The 17,118-nt window shown below is 30.6% G+C and overlaps 2 protein-coding genes across 3 annotated transcripts; one reads left to right on the plus strand and one right to left on the minus strand.

The window, feature by feature from the left end:
• The first annotated feature begins 992 nt into the window (after positions 1–992).
• On the plus strand, positions 993–3,149 carry LOC131841044 (uncharacterized). Of its 2 annotated transcripts, none has more exons than XM_059189281.1 (3): positions 993–1,105; positions 1,439–1,917; positions 2,056–3,149. In XM_059189281.1, exons 1-3 carry the CDS (start codon positions 1,103–1,105, stop codon positions 2,888–2,890), a joined length of 1,317 nt encoding a protein of 438 aa, XP_059045264.1. In that variant the 5' UTR covers positions 993–1,102; the 3' UTR covers positions 2,891–3,149. The 2 variants fall into 2 exon arrangements, with proteins under 2 accessions (XP_059045264.1, XP_059045270.1); XM_059189287.1 differs by having other exon boundaries at positions 1,446–1,917.
• Positions 3,150–5,178: 2,029 nt separating this feature from the next.
• LOC131840902 (ecdysteroid-regulated 16 kDa protein) lies at positions 5,179–10,249 on the minus strand. The gene is made up of 4 exons (XM_059189116.1): positions 10,094–10,249; positions 7,030–7,143; positions 6,008–6,126; positions 5,179–5,381 (listed from the first exon to the last, which is right to left on the minus strand). Exons 1-4 carry the CDS (start codon positions 10,158–10,160, stop codon positions 5,241–5,243), a joined length of 441 nt encoding a protein of 146 aa, XP_059045099.1. The 5' UTR covers positions 10,161–10,249; the 3' UTR covers positions 5,179–5,240.
• Between the last annotated feature and the right edge of the window lie 6,869 nt (positions 10,250–17,118).

The raw sequence follows: 17,118 nt of genomic DNA on the forward strand, positions 1-17,118 counted from the left end.
AATGAAAAGGACGAATAAACATGTTAGTGAATAAAAGTGATCAAATCTTTGCATATTATTTTTATGTAGCTACTTGGAAAAGTATTGATATTGTAGTGTTAATAAGATTATAACCTAATCGTAATAGTAAGCCACATTAGTATTGTTTGAAATGTAGTATATGATAGTAATATGTCTATGATTAATTGTTTTTGTTTTTTATTTAATAGTAAGGACTTATAGTATAGACATTTGTAGATGTAATATGGATTCAACACTGAATAATGGTCGTCTTTAATTGAACATATATAAAATTTTATGAAATAATACTGTTTTGTATAAATTTGGTTTATTTATTTAGTTAAGACTATTACATAATATTATAAGTCATGAGGTCATAAGTTTTGTAAAGTTAAATTATAACTTACTAATAATTTATAGTTTGTTTTGTTTTGTCCATGAGTTATGGTCACCTTCTTAGTAGGACAATCTCTCCGTAATAGTTTTGCTTTTGCCAGTCTGACCTGGAATGAGTTATTTGTAGTTTGAAGAAGTCATTCCAGCCTAAGAACTATTATATAAACAAACTATAAAGAGATCTTATCCTTTCCATATTATATGTAGTATACACTTAATTCCCGGTAAAGAACTTGAGGTCTGCGAGAAGTTATTTATTCCTTATACTGATGGTTTTAATGAAATAATAATGTATGTATAAGAATGCATACATTCCCAATAGCTATATATTAATATTCCAATTTAGTAAAACTTAATCGATGTCTAATAGCGATACTAGTTACGAAACTATAATTTTTTTATTAGTCTTGTAAGAACTATTTTCTTTTTATTCTATTTAGAGAAAACTATTGTGAATACTATTGTAAAAACTGAAAATGGATAGGCTGGATGAGCTAAATAATCTGAATTTTAAGTAAAACTGAATGATTTTTGATTGGCCGAATGAATATCATCCAAAGTCGTAAAGTTATTGTTTAAAATAAAAAAATGTTTGCCATTTTTATTGTTGTTTTATGATTTCTGTCAAAATATTTATTTCTTTTTGCCCATCATTCCAGAAGTCAATAAATAGTAAATCTCTGTATTTACAGCTACATATATTTTAATGGTAAGTATACTTTTTTACTGTAAGAAATTCTAATTGAAACGTAAATTATAAACAAACTATAACCTAAAAGTACTCGTCCGATTTTCAAATACTTTCCTGTAATAATATTGTATTAGTGAATTCAGAGTCTGAACATTATCCTAGTCATAGTACTTTTTATACAGTGTTTAAAAATAATTATTATAATTATAACTAACAGTAATTTATACGTATATTTTTACTAATTTGTATTTGAAAGACAGTAGGAACTTTTCACTAAAGGGAAACAAAATAATTATAGTTCAAAAGTTGAAAAGAGACAGGACCAATATGCTCTAGGTACACTTTGTAAAGTTTTCAGGTCCAAGAATGGATCAACTGCATCAAGCACATATGCCACACATTGTGCAGGTCTACCAGTCTTCTATACCAAACAACAAGATTGAAAGTCAGCTAATTAATATTCCTCATCCATCAGTGCAAGGGTCACAAGAAAAAATTACCTACCAGCAAACTCTAACACCTGAAACTCTTCACATACCTGTAAATAGTCTCTCGGACAAAGCTATACAGATAAATCAGAATCAGATTTCAGTGCAATGTCAGCAGGGACATTTAAATTTACAACCAATGCAGGGCCATATGGCGTCACTGCAGAGTTCAGATATGGCACATAGTTTGCATATAACTTCACATATGCTGTTACCTCAAGCACCTGTATTCAAACAGCATATGTTAATAAGTAGTGAACAACAATATTATGCATATGGTTATCAGAAGGAGCAGTGTCTTGTAACTAAAGTAGAGCCAGAGCTTGCTGATAAAAATATGGAGTAAGTATTAATCAAACAGTATAGGCAATATATTTAGATATTGTCAATTAAAATAAAAAAATCAAATTTTAATAATTAAAACTCTTTAAGGTAATATTATTTGCAATATTGTGATCTATTTTATATTCTATTTTCTAGGTGTAAAACTGAAAGTACTACTGGAGCTGAAATAGAAATTGTGCCATCAAATAAAAGAACACGGAACCAAATACCGAATCCTGAAAATTGGGCTTGTAATGTACGTAAAATGAAACATCAAAGAGGGGAAGCATACATTAGCAGACGAGGGAAATATGTTCCAGAGAGGCGAGTGAAAAACACAAAAGACTGTTTAAAAACTTGTAAATACAAGTGTAATGAGAAGATTAATAATACGGACCGAGAACATATATTTAGGGCTTTCTATTCATTAAATGCAAATGAAAAGCGTCATTTTTTACTAAATACTACAGAAAGAAACTATGCTAGACATAAAGTTATGGATGCTCAGCACAAGAGGAGGTATTCCTTTAAGTATTTTTTCCTAGTTAGAGCTGTTAGATATACAGTTTGTAAGAATTTCTATTTAGGTACTTTAGCAATATCTCAAAAACCAGTTTATAATGTACATTTAGGAAAGTCAGATATGAATTTGCCCAAACCAGATGGCAGAGGGTTGTCAGAAGCAAGTGCTCATAGTTTGCCGACCGAGGTAAAGGACAGAGTTCGAAAACATATTATGTCTTTTAAAACAGTTGAATCAAAATCTATAAAACAGTACTCAAAGAAAAAGCAATACTTGGCACCTGGTTTAAGTATAAAAAAAATGTATACCTTGTATTATAATGACTGCAGTAGTGAGAATGTGGCACCTGTTAAAGAATCGATGTATAGAAAGATATTAAAGGAAGAGTTTAATTTACATCTAAAAAAACTTAAATCTGAACAGCAGTTATGCTGTAGGTGTAAAGGTAATATTAAAAAGAAGTCCTAACTGCGAACTAGCTTATAGAAAATTTACACTTGCTGGATAGAAAGTAGGTATAAGTATTATTTGGTTTGTTATTTTTATAAAATTTTACAGGGTTATTGTGTAGGTTATTGTCAATTAATGTGAATAATTTGGATGTGAATCTGTTAAATGATGTCTCATAATTATTAATTTGACTATTAATTACTAAATACAGCTGAATCAATTTGTTTTATGATTTTAAGTTCTTTGTAGCACAATACATAATAAATTTAATATAAGTTGTGTGTGAATATGAATATAATATTGAACCTTTTACACAAACTGCATGATAACAATGATTAATGTATTTATTAATGTTGAAAATATCAATTATTTCTAATATTGACATCTGCTTCTTTGCATTGCAGCCTGAATAATGTATGAGCAGTATTAATAATATTGTATTTTAAAGTTTATTTTATTCATTTTATTATCAGTTGTTATGACCTAATATATTTTATTTATCAATTACTTACATTAATATTATATTGCCTTTTTTAAAAGACAGTAAATTATATGTAGGACTAGTCAATCTAGATGTAAAATTACCCGTGTACGATTTCTAATGTGTGTAATGATGCCTAGTATTGTAGACCGGCACACTGTTCCCACACAGTGTGCCGGTCTACTTTGGAAATCAATTGCGATCCAATGACATTGACATAGTGCCGTCTCGCTACATTTTGTACTCATGAAATTATACACTAATGATTTATTTCGTTAAGCCTTCTTTACGTTATGTTATAAAATCAAGTCGGACCGTAAAAAAATAGTGAATTGAAATCAATATGATGATCAGCTTAGACTTCAGGTTAGAGCTTAATCAAAATTTACGTTCTTTTTTGTGGCAGTCTAATCTACAAAAGAGCACAATTCGGGTTCGGAACTGTTATATTTTTAAGAAATAAATGTATAGGTAATAAAATACTATATATGTATATAGTAGTAAGATTATTTTTGTATATCACAGAAGTGCATTTTATGTATGACATGACATTAATAAAGCATATGCTTTTATATGTTTTTTTTATTAATATAGGCCTAGGAACTGGCATATATGTACATCAAATTCAATTTAAACATCAAAACTTTCACGTAATAGTAATAGTAGAGTTCGGTACTTAAAATTCTAACCATCAGATAAGTAATTAAAAAAGTATAATTTGTCAATTATTACAACACAGTAGAAACCGGATGTAACGACGTCAGCGCTGTATTAGCCTTTAGTAGTTAGCCAAGAGTAGTAGTTATTCGGGTCCCAGCACATGGCTCCTGTCTGAACATTATACAACAACAACATTATGATGAAACAGATTTTTAATGGTTTGTATAAAGTTTATGTCAAGTAAAAGCTCATTGGTAGGTAATTGTTGTTTTTTAAAGGTTTAACATTGGTCTTGTTAACGTTGGTATAACTGACCTGGCCTCATACTCATGTTATCATCCTCCACTGGTGCCCAGCCAACGTACACCGTTAGTGCAGGAGAGGGCACGATTACATTATCACCCCTTAAAAAACATGACCCTGAACGACGTAGATTACAACGGATCGACGACTAATTGGCAGAATTCGGACTGCATGAATTATTATATATATACTGCTTATAGCGACTATTCGAATGTAGCGTGATTTTAACCTGTTTCTAATGAGAATCGTAAGTAACAGTGTTAAAATGGAACCTTGCAGAGAGATTCAAGTTTTTAAGTACAAGGAAAGTCTATTTTCTAAATTAAATAAAGAAAACTCACATCATTAACATTTCAAGCATTTTATTATTAGAAACTATTGAATATTCTGTGGTATAATGCTTCATTATATATATGTTGATTTATAATTGACGACCTTTAGTAGTAGAGGGTTTAGAACACCGCTTTATTTCCGATGGTTGCGGATTCGTTTCCTCGCACGATGCAAACATTCATATCCAGGAGTATAATAGTTTGTAGTGGTCTGGGTATTTTCTATGTATTTTATGTATGTATGTATTTACACAAAATATGTAGGTATCTATGTATTTATATTAGTTGTCTAGTAACCATAACACAAATTCTGCTTAGACTAGATGGCACTGCGTGGATTATCCAGGGTTATTATTATTTTTCCTATTCGCTTTTTTAATTTCACGTAAAGCAAATTTTTAATGAACTTTGAAAACTTTCTGATGAAGTCGTGCAAGGAAAACAAAGTAGGTAATATTTATTAAATTTCCGTACACAGTTATAATATTACTGGAAAATTAATATAAATAGATTTAAAAATAAAATAACTATTGTTATACATTTGATGTAAGATATCACTTTATTTGTCATATTTGTATATATTTGCATATATCTAGTTGATCCTGGACGATAACAGGATGCACACAACATCTTCGTCCTCTTCAGTTTTTAGTTCCCATTTCACGTCTACTTTAACTTTGGGGTATGATTTAAGGACTGGCAGCGTCGCTTTGTAGCTAACCTTTGTCCCAGCCTGTAATATAATTAGATTATATTTTTTCGTATAAACTATGAGATTAATGCGTACAAACTTACAGACGTATAAATAAAAATTCATTTTCATCTAATATTACCTAATATTCATTGTTTTGGGTTCTAGTGTTTATATACATAGCCAATTTTCGATGGCCATGTATATTTATAACTAAAATAATTTTTCAAATCGGCCAATCCTTTGTTTATCAAGTACAAACGAACAAACATAAATGATATCTTTCGGATTTATAGTTTTAGTTCATATAGTACATTGGGTTTTTTAAATATATCAGGTTGCAGAGTGGTCAATAATAATGTTAATATCACTATTAGTTTCAAATAGACCATTTGTTGTAAACAAGTACAAGTAATGAATCTTTAATTGACATGTTTGGTAACAAAAATTCAAAAATCATAAAAAAAGACTCATTAACCTTAAATGATATAAATACATACAAGTCATGGATACATGAGTTTGGTGATCTAATAGATTAGCACACTGCTTTATTATTTAAAAGTTAGTCTAACTTTGTCAGTTCAGCTAATGGAAAACCAAGGGGATACCTCTATTTTAGATGTACCTCTATTTATTTTTGAAACAATAAATATCACAAATTTGCAAACCTTTAAGGGGCACTTGAGACCGGTGTCCTGACAGGCATTCGGTTGAGGCAGAGGGAATGGCACTGGCAGATTCATGATCACACCGTGCACTTCCGTAACCAAACTGTCGATATCTTTTGCTGAAAATTAAAAATAAATAATCATTTAATTATCGGTGATGGAAGACAAAGAAAACCAACTAATTAGCGAGACGTTTGTTAACGAGATATAGGGGTATTCTGCCATGTTCGATTTAAATATGCTCAAAATTACTTATATATTGGCAGGTCTTATGTTCATCACTATATGGACTGTTGACTACCCCATAAATATTTCTGTCGGTCTGTTTTTCAATTTATTTATCTTCAGAAAAGAGAGTTAAACTCCACCGTTTTCGTTTGTTTAGATATGTAATATCCACGCCAATCTCCAATTCATTGATTAATGGCTTTATGTATTTTGTGTGCGAGAACACAATTGTTCAGTACGGAAACCCGGCCGACCATAATTATAAAAAGCGTTAAGACATTATGATCTTTCCTATTAGTGATTTTCCGACTGTTATTGAATCTACACCCATATTGTGACTCGTGTTTTGTCACTGAACGAGTCATTATCAGGCAATTAAAAGAACTCGTACATAGCTTGGAAGAGTCCTATTGGCTGTTCGTTGTTCTGAATATGATTAGTAATCATTGCTATTTACTTATAATCCGAAGGACAGTTTACGAAGCAAACTGCTTGGTGATCGAAATAGGTGAGAGTGGTATAGAGGTAGAGGCAGACGGCTCCAGATTCATGTAGGCGACTTTGTATGCAGTGACCTCGGTAAATACAATCTTAATCTTAGTCAATTAATTCCTAAACTCCGGGATGCCACAACACACGTTTTCACAAAGTAAGCAAAGCGAGAAAAACAAAAACGAATAGACTAAAAAAATTAAATCCAAAAAAAGGGCACTTACCTTTATTCTGTGGACAATAGGGGCGAAACTTATAAAAACCTACTTAGTAATACTTTTTGTAAAACTGACTCTACTTACATGGCGTAAATTCGATCGAAATGGTGACATTAGTATTTCTTCTTAGTACACATTCCTTTGCATCGTCGTTACATCCGCTCACTTCTATCTTCTCTATGCTCGCCAGTGGTGATCCTGAAAAATAAATAGGGAGGTCGATTATTTTTTTTCAATAATTGGTATTTACATTAGTACTGAGGAATATTTTATGGGTAGCAAAAGTTACTAGAGTAGGTAACAAGTTTTTGTCATCTGTAATTCTTTTGTTTTTTTGTATATTCTACAATAAAATATACAACGAAATATTTATAATAATTCAAGAGTAGTTATAATTATACATATATCTATTATGGTACAATAATAATACATTGCATTATTATTATTTGAATTGTAGTGAATTTATTCATATCAATGATGGGTTGACACTCTTTTGTAGGGTATAATTTAATCTATTTTTACATTCACAAATAAGGTTGGCTAAAGCCAATATATGTAAATATTCTAATCTTTCGACAGTTTTTTTCATGATTTTTCTGATTGTACTGTGTGCTGTTTTTGTCAAAATACATACATTTATGTATCTCGACAAAAAAACAGAACACAGTAGAATTGCTATTAGGTATACCTACATGTATAATACGCAGGTATTCTACTAAGAGCTGCGGGGAAAATGTGTACATATAGAAAAAAGGAGTGCTTTCAGCATGTAGTACTATGATACTGCGTTCGAGTTTTGTTATTTGAACAATGAATTGATCTGCATGGTTGACTGTTACGGTCTACGCGGTACCTATATAATTCATGTATTGTATAGAAGTGAACCTTTACGAGTTCATACTGTTGTTAGTTTATCTTGAACTATCTGTTACCGGTAACTTTTTTCGCGTAATTGAATGTAAATACTGACAGTGTATTCAGTAGGTTGATTTTCATCTGATTAAGCAGATAATTTTATAATATATATATATACCTACTGCTGTTCTTGAGGACTAAAATATGCAGGTAAGAAAGTTTGTTTGAACGCAAGTAATGGTGTGTAAACACCATTACTTGCGTTCATACGAATACACGTATGTCCCATATTTCTGTTTTAGATGAATGAAAGTTCGGTTGTTTGTATAGTTTTGGGTAACAATTATATTTTGTTTGTTATCCATCATTCATACTATCGTTATATTTTATAGAACGTGGGTAAGAATTATAAGGTACCTATCTAAATAGCATTACAAATAATTACTGCTCTACAATAATGTTTTGTTACGCTCATTGTTACACACACGTTATTCAATAATTTTCTATTGTTTAATTAATTATTCATTCAGTGAGTTTACTCATTGAGAAAGAAATTCTAAAGAAGTTTCTCAGTAGAGAGTACATTAGTACGTACCTAAATAGTATGTGCAATGGTATGAACTACCGTGCTATTTATTAAAAATACAGTGATGTCAATAAACTCAATATGAGATGTAAATATAAACTAAAATATAAATAAGTCTATTCTAATAGTGGAAACTTTACAGTGAAAGTTCCTGAAAGATGATATGAATCTGCATTATTAAACCATTATAATTTATTATAGGTACTAGAGGGTTCGTATTACTCAGTATATTATACTGAGTAATTCGTAAAGTTGTATACTGAGTATACAACTTGAATGAATGTGTGGTTTTAGTATCACATATACTATCTATTTATATTTAAATAACCTTAAGTTTAATAACAATATTTTATATCGATAGCATATAATATACGTGCGATATCTGTACTACAGATAAAATCCAGCGTAAATAAATTCATCTCGTATTTAATAAAAAATACGTGATTATGTGCCAAAATAATCATTTGCGTCTAATCAAAACACGTTTTAGTTTCATGTTAATTAGGCATTGTTTTATACAATAACATAACCAGATGGAGACTTTGTTCAAAGTTATTTACATAATACATAACACACGCAAACTCTAACTATTTCACCTGTTTCTGGGGTCAAACGGCGTGCTTATATACAATGTTTCAGTTTGAAAAGAGAGACACTGCAGTGAAATATATAGTGTATTGTGACTTTAGAATATCGGTGGAATAATTATGTAATGCTATTATCTACTAACAATTCTCATATTAAATATAATAATATTTTAATTAACTAAAATTTGCAGTACTGCGTTTAGGGTAGGCAAAGCGCACGTGACAACCACGGTGTTTTCAAGTGTTCATAGGATACGGGAACCTTTTACCATCAAATGGGCCGTATGCTTGCATCCCATCACCGTGGTTTAAAAAAAATTAGACCAGTCTGTTGCATTTGGGAAATATTAGTACAACTTAGCTTATAACTGTTATACTTGTACAAATTATAATTAAAAATTGTATGCAACTGTGTGAAGGTGAAGTGTGAAGGTACATAATTAAAATCGTCGTTATATTTAAAATTCGTTATAATCCAATGTTTTGCACTTTTTAAAAATATTTGCACTGTGTTGGATTGTTGACATGAAAAAGCCAAAGATGAACTCTTTTTTGGGTGATAATCGAGTTTATCAGTTACGTGTAATTCTATAAAAAAGCCTGACTAGTGTAAATTTATATTAGTTATGCTGTGGATCAAAATTTCATCGAATTTAATTAGTTAGTAGCAAGTTTTGTATGGCCTCCTCATACAAAACGTGCTAATAATAAAATTTAGTCTGGGAGGTAATTTGCCCTAAGCACTGACACTAACATCGTCGTATTATTTAAGAATTTTGTAATTCTTATGCTATTATTATAAAGCAATGCCGTCGCAATTACAGTACCGTAGAAATCTATTAGGCAGGTGGCAATTTTTTCAATCTGTAATGTACGATGTTATTAAGTAATCTATATGCCTGGTATTTGTTATTTTAACATAAACATTAATTTAGGGTATAAACGTAAAATATTTGTGAACGAACGTAAATAATATGTTTTGTTTATAAAACGGATAAGGGGCGTGTTTGTTACTGGTAATCAACCTTCCTTTATATGAAATCAGTTGTTACCGGAACTCTAATTGTCACGATTGCAATAACACGTAATAATAGATTATAATGAAAATAATGATAAATACCACAATCCGTGTAGAACTTAGCTTGTGCACTGGCCAGGAGCACTGCCACTGTTATTAAGAATAACATGTTTAAATTAAAAAAAAATACTTTGCGCGCTAACGTTTACGTAGTGACGACTCGCGCGAGTTTTACAGACTGTCCGATATGACGGACTATGTTGCACGACCTTTATCGCCTTATAATATGCGTTGGCGCAGGTCAAAGAGTAGACGGACAAGATAGATAATAAATATATTATGCCTCTCTTTGTTTTTAATATGCCGTTGAACTGTAAACGTTCCATTTGATACTATCCGTTTATTACTATTAAGTGAAAATTATGATTTAATAATTTCACTGCGTACTATTTTCTTTTTAATTATTGCATTTAAACGAAATCGTTGCATAAAATTGCTCTATTTATTAGGGGAGGATGTGAGTGTACCCATTATTGAATTTGAATAAAAAAGAAAATGGTAGGCAGTAAAATTATTAAATCGTTATTTTTCTCTTACTAATAGCCATTTGTTCGCGGTTTCGGTTCGACTTCCGCACGGAGGTATTCTCCTCTTTGGACAGCCTCCCTGGAAACCAGAAAAAACCAGGTGAATTCACCGCGATGGGTTCACTGACCTTACTTGATCCTTAGCTTAGTGTCTCGCCTGCGTCCCTATATCTTTAGCCCAGGCGTTCCATAATTATTTACAATCTACCTACATTATTATTGAGACCTGCTTAGTATAGGCAATAAATGATTACATATTATGACTAACATAGACTGACTCTAATATAGTCTACAAAAATTATGTAAGCAGATGTATAATTAATAAAGTTAAATGTTTCTAATATACAATAATAATAATCAAGTTTTTATCTTAAATAAGTACCTATTTCTGTTAGTCTGTTGTTTTTACTCTATGTAGTAATGGCTGGATCAGTTAGCTGCATGTTTCAGGAAAATCGAACGAGTTGCGAATATCTAGGTACCTACTTACGCATCGTTAAGCACAAAATATTAAACAATGACTATAGGTATACCTCATTATTATACATTTTATGACAAATAGGCCTTCTATGATTAGGATGAGTCAGTGATAAGATAAAGTTAGAAAGGTATTTGCTTTTAATTCGTTCATTTGAAAATAGTTATTGCAGGCAGGGATATGTCTTAAAAATAATACTTTAATAGGAATATTTGCAAATAACACTAAGCAATTATGAACTTAATTATAATGTCAATTGCTAGACAGATTTGTATAATAGGTATTTTTTTTGCAGTCGTAGTCGTATTAGTTCATGATAAGCATTCATGTAAATTTCGTTATATATAATGTTGATTTCAATTATAGTAAACTACGTAAACATAAACTAAGTAGGTATATTTAGATATATATGCGAAATAAACTTCAGATAATACCGTATATAAACAAATACCATATTTGTTCGATCGATTACGATTTAGACTTGATTCAATTCTGTCAAGTCGCTACTGTTCCCAAGTTCCAAAGCCGCCTACGTTGTTTTAACAAAATAGAAATGTCGAGCATTTTATCAGATGATGTGGGATCTTAACGTTATATTCATAAACAGTAATTTAACGCTTAGTTACTTAAAATTCTAGTCACTTGTCCGGGACTTTGTTATTGTGATTAACATCTCAGTGAAATGAAAACGAAATCATAATTAACTTCTTCATTTATATGTTGTGTACTTCTATTGTAGATGCTTAATGTAACGCGTAGAAACAACTTTTATAATTTTGTCTCTTATGACCCATGAAAATTTACAAATGTAATAAACTATTAACTACATATTTATTTGTTCTTACTGAGATGTATATGGTTACTAATAGAGTTGAGTTGTATATGTTTATTTTTTCTATTGTATGATAACGGAATAGTGCACCCACCTGCTCTAAAGGCTTCGTCCACTAGCGCCCTGACAGCGGTCAGGGCGCTAGTGGACGATGATAAGATGAGGCTCACGCTCATCATCGTCAGGCCAGTTAGCATTGTGACAAATTTAGCAAAAATATAATAATAATGATAACAAATATAAAAATAATGTTATTATGTAGATAATTGACTATACGCTAAAAAGGAAATAGGTAGGTCCTAAGTTTATTTTCTAGCCAGATCAATTCTCTAGATTGATGAGTGGTATGAACTACAATTTCCCATGGCATGTACACAAGACCAAGACGAAGACATTTTACTATTTTTTATGTCCATACCATATCAGGTTGTGCATAAAAATTACTAAAATGTCTTCACGATTTGAAAGAATTGAAAATTAAGAATTAGTCAGGATTGAAGATTAAAATTTGAGCAGGACTGGATATCGCCTATACATTAGCACAGAAATATCCTATTAATTGCTTAACATAGGAACTTCGACAATTGATCGACGATTATGCACTTCAATTGATTAGATACTCAGCTAATGATAATTAGTACCTATATCAGTTTATTGCGTGGGATTTTGGCCCAGGGTTATGATGTGTTCTAAAACGATTGATTCTAATTTGGAATCTATAAATTAATAATGAATAGTGGTATTGTAATATATATATAGTTTATATATAAATATATATAAACCTATTATTGCAAATTACTTGTTATATAGGTACCTACTTACATATTTTTTAATTTTTTTTATAACTTTTTTTTTTGCATAGCTGTAATTCATTGTTTAGGCAAAGTAAACATATTTATTATGATGTATTGTTTTGTTATCTTTTTCTATAGGTGAAGCGGTGTCAAAATATATCATGTTATCATATTACGAGTGTTTACTAGTTTTTTCTGCGAATGCGTTCACGCCACAAATTCGACGATCGGGATAAAATGTAAGGAATGGAGAAACAACTCTAAGTATGTATAATACTATCCTTACCTTATTTTATAATGATCAGTTGAGATGTAACAATCTCAGTTCCCTATTTATAACATTAGTTAGATTAGTACCTGCATGTAAATTGACAATAGATATTTGATCTATTGTGCCTACCGCAATCATTTCATTACGTTTAAATACAGGAAATTAGTCATTGCGTCTTTTTCGTTAATTGAAAAGCTTGTACGGATTTTAATGTTTCTTTTAGGCAGGTCTATTCCACGTGCTTATAAGCAGAACGAGTAAAGTAGTAGCAGAATGTTTTTAGTATTAAAATTTGGTAATCTATTTTTGAGACAAACTAAACAAAATATCAATGTAATAAAGTAGTTTTTCGAATTAAATATTTTCTAGTTCCTAGATACTTGACATTTTTTCCATTACCTGATCAGGCTATCCTTTTTTTAAGGGAACCGATTTCTGATTTGATACTATGAACGTAATAAACGTACTATAATATCATATTGGCCATTGCATTTCAAACCTATAGCAAGCTTGGCCTATACAGCGATCCTCGACCCGGTCAGCACCTTGCTTGGGGTTGGATACTAAAACAGAACTATTCATAATTATAATCTCGAAGACCAGCAATTTACATAATGTTCTTATGGTATGTAAACTGCTGACCTTTGAGATATGCTTTTGCTCGTTGAAAATCATAGATAGGTAAAGCGTGTGCTCCATTCGTCCTAAGAAAACAAGTAATGTCTTCACGGCATCGTTGGCGTTGACGAGGTTCAGTTTATAGGTCGACTATGACGATAATAATGTAGGAAAATGAGGATAAAGAGAGAATTTCTTTTCTTATATTGGAGGCATTTAAAAATGCAGGATTCAAATAAATACAAACTTATAAATAGGATTAACATTATGTAGTATAAAATGAAGTCGCTTTCGCTATCTGCTCGGTTAGATCTTAGACACCGTAACGGATTTTAATACAGTTTTTAGCAATAGACAGTGATTCTAGAGGTTGGGTCAATACAGTCATGTACACCTGTGCGAAGCTAGTATTTTATAGAATATAATATAGCATTCCTTTATACACATATAGTAAGATTATTTTATATATTAAAATATAATAGGTATTTTAATACATACGACCGTCAGTTAATTTTACTAATAAGAGTGTTTTATATTATGTATTCGTACCCTCTACTAACTAGAACACACTGAAAATAAAAAAATTGGAGTACCTAGATTAATTTTTATATAAAACGATAAGTACACAGCTCTTCCCAGAATAGGATACAAAACATGAGGTTTATGCCCTACAGTTTTTATACTATGTAATTTCATTGTTAATATTAACAACATTATTTAATTAGGATCCCTTCATGCATGTAATTGTTTCTTTGTAAATTTTCGCAACTAAATTGACAATATAAATTTTGCCTATTTGCGAAAGTAAGGTTATGTATAATTTTCTTATTATTTTTAATTATGAATAAATGTACTTACCATTTCCATATCAGAATGTTTCAGAAATAAAAAACCAAATTGTTTTTTAAAATCTTATTGGGTGTTTGCTTATGGAATATATAGAGACAATGGAGTGTAAAAAGTAGTGTAATTCGTTATGTATATACATATATCTACTTTTTTGTCTTGTATTTTTAATACGTTAGTTACAATACCAGGAGTCTCCTTCCTCAAACATGTAGTTACGGCCTTAATAATAATAATCTATATATTTACATAATATAGTTAGGTCTATTTTGTAAAAAAAATGTATAACTTTAGTCTCTCCGTGCCTTGTAGAAACCAGGAGGCTTTTGTGCTTCTGGGAGTAGCTTGACTGGCTAAGAGTCACGGCTATACAAGCACAACGGCCCAAACGAGAGGTTAAATGCGGGATAGAGATCATTATACAATACAATTAAACTTCTTGTATAAGTAACTATGTGTATATTATGTAGGTTATATGATGTTAACCTTATATTACGTTTGTAAAATGTGTACATGTATCTTGGGATTAAATGACGTTTAAAATTGCAAAGACAACAATTAACTTAAATTCACACTCTCTAAAGGGCTTTTTTGTTAACAAAAATATAGTTGTCATAAAGTTTTTGTCCCAGATTGTCATCAATTAATGCGCACCCTATTATTTGGGACATCTTTGTCATAGCGTGAGGGGTGAGCATAAAATATATGTATGTAGGTGGGCTTATTTCGGTGATGCCATAGTTAATAAAGGATTATGTTGAGCCACCACTGTTTTGGATTATCGAAATTGCCTTTGAGAGGAATAATGACAACTATAATGAATGAGATAAACACAAAACCCAGTTCATGTGTCACCCTTTTGTCTCACCCTACTTTTATCTTTCATTATATGATCTAATTTACGACGTCATAGAAGGGCCATTGATTACATAATGTCTTATCAGTTAAAAAAAAAGCGGCTATAACTAGAGCATAGTTATATAACGGAACCAGCTATTACCTAATAGCTGGATCAGTTGTAGGTATAACTATATAGTCGCAGATACGGCTTTATCCGTTTTTTTTTTAATAAAAGTTAGTCTATGTCTCTGTGGTAGAATTTATCCTTACATAAAATTTCATTTCGAAATGAAAAGGTAACAAACATACAGACAGAGATAACAACTGTTCATTGATATCTGTATGTAATATGTACGTATATGTCGAAATTAGAATGGATAGTGTAGCTACTGTCAATATATAAATTTAATTGAAATAACTGTAGAAGGTAACATGAATGTTAGTGATTTTATTAAACTACCATTTTTTTGTATAGGTATATTATAATTTGTGAATGTTATTTTAATATATTTAGTAATTGAAAAAGTTTCGACGCGAGCGTGGTAAATAATTATAACATGATTTTCATATTACAATAAGAATTGTTTGCCATAAATAAATTATAAAGCGTCTAATCACAACTAAATTTAGCACTTTTTCAATTTTCAATTCTTTACAAAAGGGCGAACAATGTTATTGTGAAATTGTCCTACGAAGATTGGGAAATATTTCATAAATTTGGTTTATGAAGCTACTGATGTCACATGGATGATAGTGATTGTTGTCTAATAAAACGTGAGATTTTCATATGACGCATATGTTAGTCGCTAAATTACTGTGTGAATAAATAACCGGTATACAAAGATAATATCGATGGAAATGAAGGATGGGGCAAAATCGTGTCCGAAAAGTATTTTTATTTATGTACATCAAAATTGTCTCTACATATTTAGGTAAGTAATATATATATATATATACATAGATGTATATGACAAATTGATGTAAATGTCTATTACTACTACTTTATAAAAATAGGTTTAAATTATTATTTGTCGTGACTTCACAAATGTAGACAATATCTTTGAGACTTCAGTTTACCAAAAACTAGTAGTTATATAGTATATAAATAAATATAGATACTACACTTATTTAAGTGTATAATAAATAAATATTGTTGTAATTGTGTTTTAGTTCTCTTAAAAGACTAATCTCTTATGGGAGACCTATACCTGCTAAATTAAAATTAAGAGACTATACTATATTTCAGGGTTTCCCAAGGTTTTTTGTTGCTCCTGCCTGTAGAATATTTTCATGTTCCCTTTGAATTTATTCATTACAAAGAAACATTTCAAAGAATTTTATTTTGATTTGATTTAAAGTTATAGTTGTGATATTTAATTTAAAACTTAAGTTGATATTTCTTCGCAAATTACTTTTCTCCATGGGGCTTCTCAATCAGTGGGCGCGTCCCACAGTTTATGCTATATTTTAACACCCTATTGTGAATAGAACGGCGGATTATCTATACATATAAATAAAATTGGCTGTCTGTTTGTAACATTGAAATAACTGTTTTTTACTACATGCAGTACGGTACATACACCAAAATAACATTGTTTACCATTTTTAGCTGTCTATTTTTTCAGACTAATTTCTGAAATGGCTGAACCGATTTTGACGGGACTTTTATTACTTAGGCTACCTTTATTTTAGAAAATTCAGTTATTTTAGAAAAATAAAGTTCAATTACACGCGGACGAAGTCGCGGGTGCTGCTAGTCATAGAATAAATGTGAAGCTCGTAAACCCCGTATGATTAGCTTATACCTGAGAACTATAGTGTTATTCCCGTACTTCCTTACTTAACATTTCTACTGCTGTAT

The sequence above is a fragment of the Achroia grisella genome, unplaced genomic scaffold (genome assembly GCF_030625045.1).
Source record: "Achroia grisella isolate CSIRO2021 unplaced genomic scaffold, CSIRO_AGI_Agris_v1 utg1063, whole genome shotgun sequence".
Lineage (NCBI taxonomy): Eukaryota > Metazoa > Arthropoda > Insecta > Lepidoptera > Pyralidae > Achroia > Achroia grisella.

Coding starts and splice junctions, on each gene's coding strand:
- LOC131841044 (XM_059189281.1), top strand. Junction 1,918..2,055: donor CTTGCTGATAAAAATATGGA/GTAAGTATTAAT, acceptor TCTATTTTCTAG/GTGTAAAACTGAAAGTACTA.
- LOC131840902 (XM_059189116.1), bottom strand. CDS start 10,160: ATGTTATTCTTAATAACAGTGGCAGTGCTCCTGGCCAGTGCACAAGCT. Junction 7,144..10,093: donor TAAGTTCTACACGGATTGTG/GTATTTATCATT, acceptor TTTATTTTTCAG/GATCACCACTGGCGAGCATA. Junction 6,127..7,029: donor TTCGATCGAATTTACGCCAT/GTAAGTAGAGTC, acceptor TTTAATTTTCAG/CAAAAGATATCGACAGTTTG.